Source organism: Mastigoproctus giganteus, chromosome 2 (assembly GCF_048544385.1).
Source record: "Mastigoproctus giganteus isolate SK-2022 chromosome 2, ASM4854438v1, whole genome shotgun sequence".
Lineage (NCBI taxonomy): Eukaryota > Metazoa > Arthropoda > Arachnida > Uropygi > Thelyphonidae > Mastigoproctus > Mastigoproctus giganteus.
The window spans coordinates 97766700-97781392 of NC_143576.1; the positions used below are offsets into that span (position 1 = coordinate 97766700).

The following is a 14693-nucleotide window of genomic DNA, read 5'->3' on the forward strand; positions in this document are numbered from 1 at the left end:
ACTTGGCTTTAATTATCCTTAATATCTTCATAAATACTTCTTGCTTTTGCTTGAATAGCCATTGGATTCAGGGACTTGCTTCTGAATCTGATTTTCTATCCATATTATTAATAGCTTTCCCATCTTCGATATAGCACCTAAACGCTGTTTTGTGAACACTGTTGATCCTTTAACATGTTCTTTTATATTATTTTAAGTGAATATTATTTTAAGGGTGCACTGTCCCTTAAAATAGTATTCACTGTTGAAGCAGCGAGACCTAATTCCGTGCAATAGATGACAAACTTTGTCCTGCTCCGTACTTCTTAATTAATAATCTTCATTTCTAAATCAATTTTGCTTTGTTTCCTAGCACTGCCAGCACTTGCACTTTCCATTGGTCCCTTTCCCTTCACCCCATTGTAATGAGTAAATAGGAGTGAAGAGAAGATTCTGAAAAATTATCTATATTTTTTATATGATTGCAAATTTCAGTGAAGGGGAACTCATTTCACCATAATACCGTAACATAAAACCCCACAGAATTCCAGTTATCGGTATTATCGTAAATGCAATAAGATCAAGTTTACTACCCGTTTATAATTAGATGCACTAACAGAAAAGCCCAATAAACTGGAAAGGGCAAATTGTTTTTATTGTTTTATGGTAGTGACCTCCAGAAATGTGTTTTAGAAAAATATCACAAAGGCAATTGTAAGAATCAGTTTTGATTCTTACAATGAAACATATGATAACAATAAAAGGCTGGTGCAATTTACTTTATAAAAATGACCTTTTAGAGAGATAAATAGCTTAGTTATATAGAGAAGTTTGGTCTTTTCCTCTTCACACTGACCAGGCGTCTTGAAGAGATGCCTGGTCAGCGTGAAAAGGAAAAGACCAAACCCTCCAGCACATGAGAGCACAACAATACAAATGGCCCTCAGTCCCCAGCAGCTTTCACTCTCCCTCTTATGGCAGCGAGAGAATCAGAGTGGAAGCAGAGGGTGCTAAGAATCTCTGGGTACGACCAGGCTGCCATGCACGGAAACTGAACTTGGCCTGTTATAACGTACGATCACTCATCGGTGAAGACAGGATATTAGAGCTGGAAAAGGAATTAGAAAATGTGAATTGGAATATCATCGGTTCGGCTGAAACAAGAAGAAGAAATGAATCACTTATAAGTTTATCAAGTGGAAATCTGCTGTACACCAATGGAAACAGTGAAAGGAGTGAAGGTGGAGTTGGGTTTCTGGTCCATAAAGATTTTAAAAACAACATTTTGGAATTCAAAAGTACATCACCAAGGGTGTCAAGACTAATACTCAAGATTTCTAAGAGGTACAAGCTAAAGATTATAATGATTTATGCACCAACATCAAGCCATGATGATGAAGAGGTTGAAGAAATGTACACCGAAATTGAGAGTCTTCTAGATGAGCAGAAAACCCACTACACTATTATTATGGGGGACTTCAATGCTAAGGTTGGAAAAAGGCAAAACAGCGCAGAAAGAGGAACTATAGGAAATTTTGGAATTAGCAAAAGAAATAAAAGAGGTGAAAGACTTGTGGAATTTGCAGAATCTCAAGGACTGTCAGTAATGAACACTTTTTTCAAGAAAAGGGTGAACAGAAAGTGGACATGGAAGAGTCCAAATGGATTAACAACTAATGATATCAACTTCATCCTCACTAACAGAAGATATATTGTGAATGATGTTACCGTCTTGAATAAGGTAAATGTTGGAAGTGATCACAGAATGGTAAGATGTACACTTGATATAAATGTAGGAAAGGAAAGGAAAAAACTGACTCGAGTAAATAATACAAAGGTCTTTGAGATAACAGAGGAGGAGAAAAAGCAGTATGTACTGGAACTTAAGAACAAGTTTGAGCTTCTGCAGACTGCTCAGGACCAAGATATCGACGAGGAATATTACAACTTTCTGAAAGTGATAAAGCCCAAGAAACCCATAGGGAAACAGAAATCCAAAGAAGAAAAAATTAGTCAAGAAACACTTGTCATGATGAACCGAAGACGACAAATGAAGAGCAAGAAAAACACTGACAGGGAGAAAATTGAGTATACTGAGTTATGCAAAGCCATTAGAAAGAGACTCAGAGAGGACATGAGAAGATTTAACACAAGAAAAGTAGAACAAGCATTAAGGGAAAACAAAGGATTTAAATCAGCAGTAATACAGAAAGACAAATGATACTGAAACTGAAGAATAGCGATGGTGTACTTATAAACAGCAGAGAAGGCATAATTCAAATAGCAGAAGACTACTGTAGAGAATTATACAAGGAGCGAGGGAATGATACCAGCAGTGGGGAAGATGGATTGCAAAGTAGCAACACGTACGACATACCCGATATTCTTCCTGATGAGGTAGAACATGCATTGAAGAAAATGAAGAATCGGAAAGCCCGGGGGGAAGATGAAGTTACTGTAGAGTTGTTAAAATTCGGAGGAAGAGACATAACACAAAAACTGGCAAGGCTCTTCACAAAGTGCATTAGAAAAGGTGTGATGCCTAAGCAGTGGAATAATGCAATCATAGTTTTGCTGCATAAGAAAGGAGATAAATCAGAAATTGGAAATTATAGACCAATTAGCTTGTTATCCCACATCTACAAATTGTTCACAAGGGTCATTACTAACAGATTAGAAAGAATATTTGATGAGAATCAACCGAAAGAGCAAGCTGGCTTTGTTTTTCTAAAACTTTTGATTTAAATTTAGTATTGTAACATTATTTTGTGATTTTCTGATTAATTTGGTGTATTTATTCTTTACTCGGTCTTGTAATTGCATAAAAGGAGGCTACTAGTGACGGTCGTGTTCCAAGCCGCTAAGTGGATTTTTCTTATTTATTGATTTGAAATTATTGTTTTTCTAAAACTTTTGATTTAAATTTAGTAGTATAACATTATTTTGTGATTTTTTGATTAATTTGGTGTATTTATTCTTTACTCGGCCTTGTAAAAGTATCGGTAAGGGTTTCCACGTGTTCGTAACTACCGCTACCGTTATTAACTTTCCCGCCATTGTGATACCGTACTAGATAGCGTTAGTTGAACTTCGTTAGCAGTTAAATTGTACGTTTAAATAAATACATATAACGACTTAGATTACAAACGTCATATAATTAATAACATAACATAATTAATTAATAAATTAATAGAATCATGACTCAGACCAGAGCAGCAAAGCAAAAGGCTCAAGCTAATGGAAGTGCTGTGGCTCAGAGCAGAACTGAGGGGGGCAGTTGTCCTCTGACTCACAGCCTTATAAAATGCACTGTTTGCTTGATGTTTGCAGAGCAATCGGGTACGGGACATGATACTGCCAAGGGGGATGTCTTTGTGTGTGCGCGATGCAAGGAGTGTATCGATATCAGGCAACAACTCGGCCTTCTTATGGGCCTATATGAGAGCTTGAAGGACAGGGTGGATGCCCTCGAAGAAACTAAATTGAGGGGCCCATCAAGCTCTCAGCTGCCCACATCAACGCCAGAGCTTGCACTTGGGCATTGCGTGACACAGAGACAACCCCCAAGGCAGAATGCACTGGTCCCGAAGGAACTAGTAGTTGTTGGTGACTCTATTGTCAGGGAAACGGGGAACATGCTTTGTAAAAAAGATAGGTGGAACAGGACCAGGGTATGTCTGCCAGGGGCAAAGGTTGATGACGTTGTAGAGCGAATATCATCTTTTAAGGGCACAAAAGGTGATATAGTTGTACACGTTGGCACTAATAATATTAACAGTGGGAGACCAGCAGAATTACTTAACAAGTACAGGTCACTGTTGAACAAAAGCCGAGAATTAGGGTTGAATTTGAAAGTGTCTGCAATTCTGCCCAGACACGATAGGAGGGAGTATATGATGAGAGCCTTGTCGATCAATTCGGCCCTGGAAAGACTGTGCAAGGCTCAAGGGGTAGAATTTTTTTCAGCCTGGACTGTACTTGTTAACAGGAGAGATTGCTTCTACAGGGATGGGATACACTTAAATAGAAAGGGTGCAAGAATATTTGCTGATGCTATCGAGGCAGTGTTAGGTGGGTCGGAAAACTGCTAGCTTGGGGGGAGACAAAGACCAATAGATTGACAGTAGCCACTGGCAGAGGTAAAAGAGATTCTTGCACTGCTTCTATTAGAATGAGCAGAAGCCTGAAAAACAAGATGCATGGTATTTCAGAGACTGCTGGGAGCCATTGCGGTACAAATAAACACATGGGTTGTGTTAGGGTAGCTAAGAATAGAAACAGGTGCAGGTATACTTGCGTGTACACCAATGCTAGGAGTTTAGTAAATAAATTTGATGAATTTGAGGTATTGCTCAAAACATCGAAGGCAGATATTGTTGGGATATCAGAGACGTGGTGTCACACAGATATAAGGGATGCGGAACTGCAATTTGGGGAGTACAACGTCTACAGAAAGGATAGACAGGATAGGAAGGGGGGAGGTGTTATGCTATTAGTTAAGAAACACATAAAAACCAAGGAAGTGAAGCCAGTCGACATCGCTGGACAGTGCAGTGTGGAGTCAGTTTGGTGTGACATAAACATTGGGAGATCAAAATTGAGAGTAGGAGTGTGCTATAGGCCTAATGGCTCTGATGAGTATAATAAGGAACTATACAGGGAAATAGAGTGGGCCAGTAAATCAGAGTGTCTTATAATGGGAGATTTTAATTTCCCAGATATTGACTGGAATTTGGGGGCTGGATACTCACACACTAGCAGGGCTTTTGTGGATTTATTGGATGATTGTTTTCTACATCAGCATGTTCGGGAGGAAACTAGAGGGAGTAATACTCTTGATTTGATTATCAGCAGTGATTCTTCATGCATTAAGAATCTGCAGATAAATGAACCACTAGGTGGCAGTGATCACAGTGTGCTGAAGTGGGATTTACTCAAAGAGGTAACTACCATTAGGGGTAAAGGGAAGGGTTATTGCTTCCGTAAAGGCGACTACGATGGACTGAGACAGTATTTAAATTCTATACAGTGGGACCAACTGATGATGTTACCAACAGCAAATTCAAAATGGGAAGCATTCAAAGAACTTATCTTGGAAGCTACTAGGCTTTACATACCAACTAAGAAATATTGTTCAAGGTTTAGGCCAAAATGGATGTCAGATGAACTAATGAGGCATATGGCAGAGAAGAAAAATGCATGGGATACATACAAATTAACACATGACACAGAAGCCTATGATAGATACAAGTTGATATGCAACCAAGTTACAAAGGAGGTTAGGCAGGCGAAGGCAGATTACGAGAAATCCTTGGCAAGGGATGCAAAGAAAACCAGCAAAGAGTTCTTTACTTATGTAAACTCTAGAAGGAAAGGGATGAATCAGATTGGTCCACTTGATATTGATGGGTCAAGTGTTGATGATCCTGCTCAGGTAGCTAACAAACTAAATGAATATTTTGCATCGACATTCACACATGAGGAGTTATTCAGCGAGGGGAATGCCAGAGGTGTATTCAACTCTAGCAGTAAGCTACAGAATCTTGAAATAACTGGGAGTAAAGTGGAGGAGAAGCTGTTGAAGATAAACACAAGAAAGGCACCCGGGGTGGATGGGATCTATCCAGTTATATTAAAGGAGGCAGCAAAGGAAGTAAGCAAACCCTTAGCCATAATTATGAGAGCTTCCTTGGACTCAGGGGAGGTACCCATAGACTGGAAATGTGCAAATGTGACCCCAATTCACAAAGGAGGATCAAAGGTAAGGCTGTCACAAGTAATTATAGACCTGTGAGCTTAACTTCTGTTCCAGGAAAATTAATGGAGGCACTGGTTAAAGAAGCACTGCAGGATCATTTAGACAAGACTTCAGTTATAGCTCAGACACAGCATGGTTTTTTCAAGGGGAAGTCTTGCCTGACCAACTTGATTGGATACTATGATGCAGTCACAAAAGAACTGGATGCAGGGAATAACTTTGATATTATATACTTGGATCTTAGAAAGGCTTTTGATACTGTTGCACATGGAAGACTGCTACACAAATTGGAGCAGTGTGACATTGGAGGCAAATTGCTGCTATGGATAAAGGGGTGGTTGAGGGGGAGAAGACAGAGAGTGGTAATCAATGGACACTGCTCATCGTGGACTGATGTTATTAGTGGAGTCCCTCAGGGCTCAGTGTTGGGTCCATTATTGTTTTCTGTATTTATAAATGATATTGATGATGGTAAATCGGGATTAATGTCCAAGTTTGCAGACGATACAAAGGTTGGCAGGGTTGTCAAGGACACTACTGACACTATGCTGCTGCAACAGGATCTGGAAAGGTTGAGCAGATGGGCTGAGAGGTGGCAAATGAAGTTTAACATTGACAAATGTAAAGTACTACACATGGGAAACAGCAACCCCAGAGAAACGTATCAACTCTGTGGTACAACACTGACAGTGGTAGAGAATGAAAGAGACTTGGGGGTGGTTGTGCAGGCAGATATGAATTTCTCTGAGCAGTGCAGACGGGCTGCAAGAGTAGCTCATGGAGTATTGTCAATGATATACAGGAATTTTTCCAGCAGGGATAAGGAGGTGATTATTCCATTGTATAAGGCGATGGTCAGGCCACACCTAGAGTACTGTATACAGGTCTGGAGGCCTCATTTCAAGAAGGATGTAGAGCTGCTGGAACGAGTACAGAGAAGGGCAACAAGATTAGTGAATGGAACAAAGGGGTGCTCTTACGAAGAAAGGCTTAAGTTTTGCAAATTACAGTGTCTGGAGACTAGGCACCAGCGAGGTGATCTGATAGAGGTGTATAAAGCCTTGAATGGTTTAAGCATGCTCAATGCTGATGGGATTCTTCCTCTAGCTCAGAATAATCACCTGAGAGGGCATAAATTCAAATTAAGGAAAGACAGATGTAGGATAGACGTGCGGAAATTTGCCTTTAGCCAGCGGGTGGTTGGTTGGTGGAACAGACTTCCATCCCTTGTGGTGGAGGTTGATAGCCTAAATAAGTTTAAGGCTCAGCTGGACAGGTATTTTGAAAGAACAGAGGGGTGAAGTGGAAGTAGTTTTTTTTTTTTTTTTTTTTTTTTTTGGCTGATGCTGCATAAGCTTGCTTTCTTGCATCAAATGCCTCTACTAATGCTAATGCTAATATCACAGCTAATGGAGAAAGCAAATGAATATAAAACACCATTATGCCTGGCATTTGTGGATTATGAAAAGGCATTTGACTCCATACAGCATAAGGCAATGTTTCGGGTACTGGAAAGACAAGGCATAGATACTTCATATATTATGATTTTGAAGAAAATATATGAGAGTGCTACCTCCTTTATTAGACTAGACAAAGACAGTAGCAAATTTAAAATCGAGAAAGGAGTTCGACAAGGAGACACACAATCTCCGAAGCTGTTTACTGCTGCCCTTGAGGAAGCTTTCAGAAGATTAGACTGGTCGCAGAAAGGAGTCAATGTGAACGGAGAGTACCTAAACCATTTACGATTTGCAGATGACATTGTGGTCATAAGCCACGATCCCAAAGAATTAGAGGAAAATCTTAATCAGTTATGCACAGTTAGTAAGGATTTTGGACTAAAGATGAATATGGCTAAAACAAATGTAATGATGAACAAGTATGCCACGGAAAGGGAAATAAAGATTGAAGGCGCAGTAATTGAAAAGGTGGAGTCATATACTTATCTGGGACAAGTTATTAGCTGTAATAATGATAAATGGCTGGAAGTCAAGAGAAGAATAAATTTTGGATGGATAGCATTCAGGAAATAAAGTCACATACTGAAGAGCAATATCCCAGTTTGTCTGAAATGTAAAATAATGAATCAATGTATACTCCCCACCATGACTTATGGAAGTGAAACTTGGGCACTCACCAAAAGAATGGAAGAGAAGCTGAGAACTACACAGCGAAGAATGGAACGAATTATATTGGGAATCAGACTGTTAGATAAGAAGAGAAACACATGGATTAGGCAGCAAACTCAAGTAAAGGACATTCTTATCAAAACTAAAGAACTAAAATGGTCTTGGGCAGGACACATAGCTCGAAGACATGATGACAGATGGACTAAGAAAATAACAGAATGGTACCCAAGAGGAGCTAGAAAAAAACCTGAAAGACAAAGGCAGAGATGGATAAATGAAATTCATGAGTTTTTGGGTAGTAAATGGATGGCCAGTGCTCAAAACAGAAGGAACTGGAAAGTTGCTGGAGAGGCCTTCATCCTGCAGTGAATTGAAAATGGCCGATGATGATGATGATGATGATGATATAGAGAAATTTTCAACTTCTGAGGTCTTGGAATGAATTACCAAAAAGCAATGTGCTATTGGATTCACATTACGATATTTTCGCGATACCTACATAGTTTTATTTAGATTGCTCTGTTTAATATATTATAAATGTTTTATGCCCTATTTTTGTTTGTAATATATTAACTAGATATGTTATTTTATATTATTCCATATTTATATTTTATTACTTTAGACTTGGCACACAATAGCCTTAGATGCTGATGCGCCATTAAACTCCCAATAACCAACCAACCAACCCCCTTTCCCTACTAGCAAAATTCCTGTATATCATTGACAATACCCCATGACCTGCTCTGGCAGCCTGTTTGCACTATTCAGAAAATTTCATATCTGACTGCACAATTACTCCCAGGTCCTTTTCATTTTGTACCACACAGGTGGTACATTTCTTTAGGGTTACCTCTACCTTTCTTGCAGTAATTTCCATATGCAGTACTTTTCTAGATCCTGTTGCAGTAGCACACTGCAAGAGCAATGTAGTTTAACATTTTTCAATGTTAAACTTCATTTGCCACTTCTCAGCCCAACTTTTCTAGATCCTGTTGCAGTAGCACACTGCAAGAGCAATGTAGTTTAACATTTTTCAATGTTAAACTTCATTTGCCACTTCTCAGCCCAACTTTTCTAGATCCTGTTGCAGTAGCACACTGCCATTACTGTCATTAACAACCCTCCCAACCTTTGTATCATCTGCATACTTGGTCATTAAGCCTAATATACCTTCATCAATATCATTGATAAATATACAAAACAACAGTGGACCCAACACCGAATCCTGGGGGACTTCACTAATAACATTAGTCCTAAAGAGCAGCATCCATTGATTACCACTCTGTCTTCTCCCACTCAACCACCCTTTTATCCATTGTAGCAACTTGCCCTTAATACCATACTGCTCCAATTTGTACAGTAGTTCTCCATGTGCAACAGTATCAAAAACTTTCTTGAAATCCAAGTATATGATATCAAAATTAGTTTTGCATCCAGTTCCTTCGTAACCACATCATAGCATCCAATAAAATTTGTCAGACAAGACTTTCCTTTAACAAACCCATGCTGTGTCTGAATTATTACTGCAGTCTTGTCTAGATGATCCTGCAATGCTTCTTTAACCGGTGACTCCATTATTTTCCCCGCAACAGAAGTTAAACTAAAGATCTATAATTACTTGTGTCACCCTTTGTGAATTGGGGATACATTTGCTCATCTCCAGTCCATGGGGGACTTCCCCTGAGTCCAAGGATGCTCTCATAATTATGGCTAAGGTATTCAAACATTTGTTAAGGAAGTTTTTTATGGTATTCTTGTTGGCTGTTGCCATTATTTTATTATTGTGATGCTTAACTTAGGACAAAATGTTGGAGTGAAATTTATCTACTTAGGCAAATATCACTCAACTTCACTTTCAATGCACATATTAATTAAGTATTTTCATTTTATAATTGCACCAGCACTGGCTGGAATGAATGCACTATAAATTTGATAACAGCAATTAGAATTATTTTAGTGAGCTAGTATTTATTTTTATAGGATCTGCCTACGGGATCAGATAGTTGTGTGACTTGTCTGTCTTCATCTTCAGATATTCCAGAACTGGTTGTGGCAGGTTGTGGAGATGGCTCTGTCAGAGTATTTGATAAACGCATTTCCCACAATGAAAGGTATTTTTCCCCCTTTTTCTTTTATTACATCTATATATATAAAACGCTTAGGTATGCTGCCCAAATTTTCCAACTGCTAATTGTTGCCAGCACTTGTTCATGCAATTCACCTCGCATGACCACCATACTGAGCATTCTTTATTAATTTTTGTACTAAAGTTTTTCGACTGAAGAAAGGCAACCTATGCCTGAAAGCTATCAATGTATGTTTTTTTATCTGTCTTCAATTTTAATAAACCATTCTAAGTTTTAAGAAGTGTAAAAATGGCTGAACAGTACGTAAGAACTTTGAGAAAATGTAGAAGAAATGCTAACGAAACATTAGAGGAGAGATCTAATAGACTAAGAGACCGAAACAAGACTCTACGACTATGAAGACGGACGAAAACATTGAAGAAAGAGAAGAAAGATTGGAAATGAGAAGACAGGCAAAACGCTGTAGGACTAATCAAATAGAAGTACTGGATACAAATAATCAGCAAACTGTAATTAATGTGGAAGAGCACTACATAGAAAATGTGTTACAACTGTGAGTATTGCAATGCAAGATATTGGGAACATGAGTTAAACACATTGAATAAATACACTAATGCTGTCATGATGGAAAGGTTTTACTTGACCCACTGTCTGAGACACCTACTCTTACGAGAGTTGCTCACAGTGGATACACATGAAGCAAATAACTACAGAGAACATATGCAAGTGTACAACTCAGCAATGGCATCTGCATCAATGGGCACAGAGATTAAATCACTGCCTGGAAATGGTCCATACTGTTTTAGAATACACAGCCAGATTTACCATTCGGTCTCATCACTATATCCAAACAAGGCAAATAAGCCAGGATATGGACAACTTTATATTTTCGATTCTGCTGAAGCTACAACAAAACAACTTGAAAAACAGTCAAACCAGTGGTGTATGGCCGAAGTAATGCAACAATGGGACGAGATGCTGCGACAAGTTAACCCATTCTCTGAGTCATATATGCAAGTGTACAACTCAGCAATGGCATCTGCATCAATTGCACAGAGATGGCAAAGGTAAAGAAAGCCAACACAAGAACGATGAGAAACGTCGGAAAACTTACGCGGAAAATTAGTTTCCCGATACAGCACTCTAGTGCTGCTCGTTCAGTAAACAGACAGTAGGTGTTATCGGTCTGAAGCAAAGTCCGAGAACGATATCTTGATTGACAAGTAGTCGTGGCGTGCTGATTGGTGCACGATAACATTGGTTTAGTATCACTTTAGTAGCACTCAGCACTAATGGTAACTTGCCCTAATGAAAGCCTTCCATAATGGTGAAAAAAGGTCAGGTTACCTCCATTTGAATCCCATGGGAGCTTGTACCCCTCCCTAAGTGGAAGAGGTAACCTAATCTTTTTTCTTTAGAATCACTGTCATATTTAGAAATGCATTCGTAAAAAAGTAAATTTTTTTATGACTGTATTTTTATTTTCTTGTTCAATAATATGCCCTAATGGTGAAAAAAGGTCGGGTTACCTCCACTTGAATCCCATGGGAGCTTGACCCCTCCCGAAATGGGGGGTAACCTAACCTTTTTTTCTTTAGAATCATGTGGACTAGCGCATAAATTGTTTATTAACAAAATATTTTTTTATTACTGTAATTTTATTTTTAAAGACACTCGTGCAGATACATGCATATCATAACGTCAATCAACTCCTCAATAGCTATTCACTATATATATATATATATATATATATCCAATAATTCAAAATAAAACAAAATAAAACGTAAGCCAGTAGTATGGCAAAAAATGTAGAGCGAAAAATTAACATAAAAATAACGAAAAATAAAATAAACCAAACAGGGAGGGGCAAGTAAAGGTAATAAGACAAACAGTAGCTGATAGTCCCTTATATAATTTAGCACTTTAAATCCAATTAATAAAACCGATATAAAATTTAAAATAATGCCAATTATAATATGATTTAGTGGTACAACCCCTCGAAGGTACCAGTTCTGAAAAACATGAAATATCACCAAAAAAGGAGTTAAAAGAACTAGTAAAAGAAAAACAAAATATCAAAATAATAGACTGACCATTATGCCCCATATCGACAGAGGATCACAAGGCCAATGATTGTCATGGAATCACTGCATTTCAATCGCTATACAAATCATCTCAAAGGCGAAAAGATCGAAGAACCAAACCACCCATTCCTCCTCCTATCGAACCACCAATGCAGAGGATTTGCACAGCGGTGGTCAACCTTTTCTGTTATTTCCTAACCTACCATTTAAGGTCAGGTTACGAAATATAACAAAAAATAAAGAAACCGTTTCCTTTTTTCGTAACCAAACCTAAATCAACAGTATAGTAAAAACACTCATGAACTCCAAAAATCTGCTTTTAATAATGAGAAAAAAACATAATGAAGAACATAAAAATGAATAGAACGAAACTTTTATTAATTTAGTTTTCATCAAAAAATCAACCAACATTTTATTTTCCTTACAAATTTCTTCCCTCTTTTAAAAGATTCATCCCTACTATTATCTGTTTACCGTTCATTACAAACTATTATGCACCGTTCTTTACTCATAAATACACGTTATAATGCCAACCAATGACTACACAGTAGCTTGTCATGTCACACCCACCACCAATCATTTCATCGTTTGCCACACCTACCTGTCAATCAATATATCCTTCTTGATTTCGGCTCCAGACCGATAACACCTACCATTTGTTTACCAAGCGAGCAGCGCTAGAGTCCAGTGTCGGGAAACTAATATTCCGCGTAAGTTTTCCAACATTTCTCGTCTTTCTCATGTTGGCTTTCTTTACCTTAGCCATATCTACTTTAACAATGATGTATTTCAGTATCATAATTATAAAATTATTCATTTTTGGGGGAGGGGGGTACTGAAATATGAGTTGTCAATCCAGTTGAACCTAACAAAATATACTATAAAAATAAGTGACTGATTTGAATGTTGTTTAAATTGGACTAAAATTTTAAAATAGTAAAAGTAAGATTTTCTTGCAGCTATCCCTCTTACCCCCCCCCACACACACACACACAAAAGAAGAAAAAAATAAAAAGGATAGTCACAAACTGCAAGTAATCCATGACCACCAATGGTTCTGCTGGCCTTGTGTCAGGTGTATTTTGTAGTGATAGGCAAATTCAAGAGGTGATAATCAGTTATATCATATAATAAATACTCATAATTGTTCAGAATTATTCATTCAATTATGGAAAATCATTAGATTATTTAATTTCTGATTATATTGTTTAGTCATTTCATTTGTTTATATCATTTGATCATTTCATTCTGAATAAGTTTTTGTTTATACTGTGGATTTTAGAGTTTTGCACCAACCTTGCGTAGAAATAAAACAAAGGAAACTGGACTTTTAATAACTGTGTTTATAATAAATTATAATAACCTGTATTTACAATAAATTTAACTTTACGATAAACTATACATATAAAATATTAAAATCTGCTACATTATGAACAATAAAATGCATTAAAATATACTAAGTTAAAAGCGATAAAGAACCATAGCTTTCAAAGGCTCCAGCCTTCTTCTTCAGCGGTATTTTCTTATTCTGCAGTACATCTTTAAATATCAGCAGGTTTATGGTACTCATCACGTGTTTTCATTCTCACGTGTTCCGTTCTCTTGCGTTGTGGAACCGGAAGTGGCTCGCGCGGGAGTCATACGGAACCGTTCATCCCTTCTGAGGATAGTGGCCTCAAAGAGGGGATGAATCCGCGTACCTCTATCCCTATTAATGTTGATTGTAGAACAGATCCGCAAACTCTCGAGCCACTTACGGTCCCAGAACTTATGCGCCCGATCGGTGATGATAGCATCGTCCGGGGAGATCTGGTGCTGCTTCTCCCAAAAATGCTCGGCCACGGCGGACTTGCCATACTCCGCCGTCTCAAAGATCGTCTGGGGGAACACACTAAGGCAATAAGAAATGCGGAGTATGGCAAGTCCGCCGTGGCCGAGCATTTTTGGGAGAAGCAGCACCAGATCTCCCCGGACCACTTCCGGTTCCACAACGCAAGAGAACGGAACACGTGAGAATGAAAACACGTGATGAGTACCATAAACCTGCTGATATTTAAAGATGTACTGCAGAATAAGAAAATACCGCTGAAGAAGAAGGCTGGAGCCTTTGAAAGCTATGGTTCTTTATCGCTTTTAACTTAGTATATTTTAATGCATTTTATTGTTCATAATGTAGCAGATTTTAATATTTTATATGTATAGTTTATCGTAAAGTTAAATTTATTGTAAATACAGGTTATTATAATTTATTATAAACACAGTTATTAAAAGTCCAGTTTCCTTTGTTTTATTTCTACGCAAGGTTGGTGCAAAACTCTAAAATCCACAGTATGAATATACCCAACCTCAGAGGCCTGTTTGAGGAAGTTTTGTTTAATTTAAATTCTCTCTTCAGTTTAGTTTAAGTAGCTGTCTGTTTAAAAGATTATAAGTAATATTTTACTCTTGATATTTTAAGGAGTCCTTATGTGCTGTAATGTAATAACTAGATCGTATGTATAGCTTAGCTTAATTTTCAGCACTCACCTCATAGTAATCTGTTTAGCTGGTGGAGGGTTTTATCACATACATAGTGGTTATAGGATTCTAATACTTTACAGGGATTATGGGTTTTAAAATTAAGTTATGGGCTGTAGAAAAATTTTTAAGAAAGGAA

At 37.9% G+C, this 14693-nt stretch overlaps 1 protein-coding gene across 2 annotated transcripts in view; it reads left to right on the plus strand.

The window, feature by feature from the left end:
* raptor (regulatory associated protein of MTOR complex 1) overlaps window positions 1–14693 on the plus strand; it is a 638589-nt gene that overhangs the window by 557252 nt on the left and 66644 nt on the right. For both annotated transcript variants that reach the window (XM_090389485.1, XM_090389491.1), the window contains exon 27: window positions 9847–9977. In XM_090389485.1, coding sequence (XP_090245611.1) covers window positions 9847–9977 — 131 coding nt within the window. The remainder of the gene's footprint in view (window positions 1–9846; window positions 9978–14693) is intronic.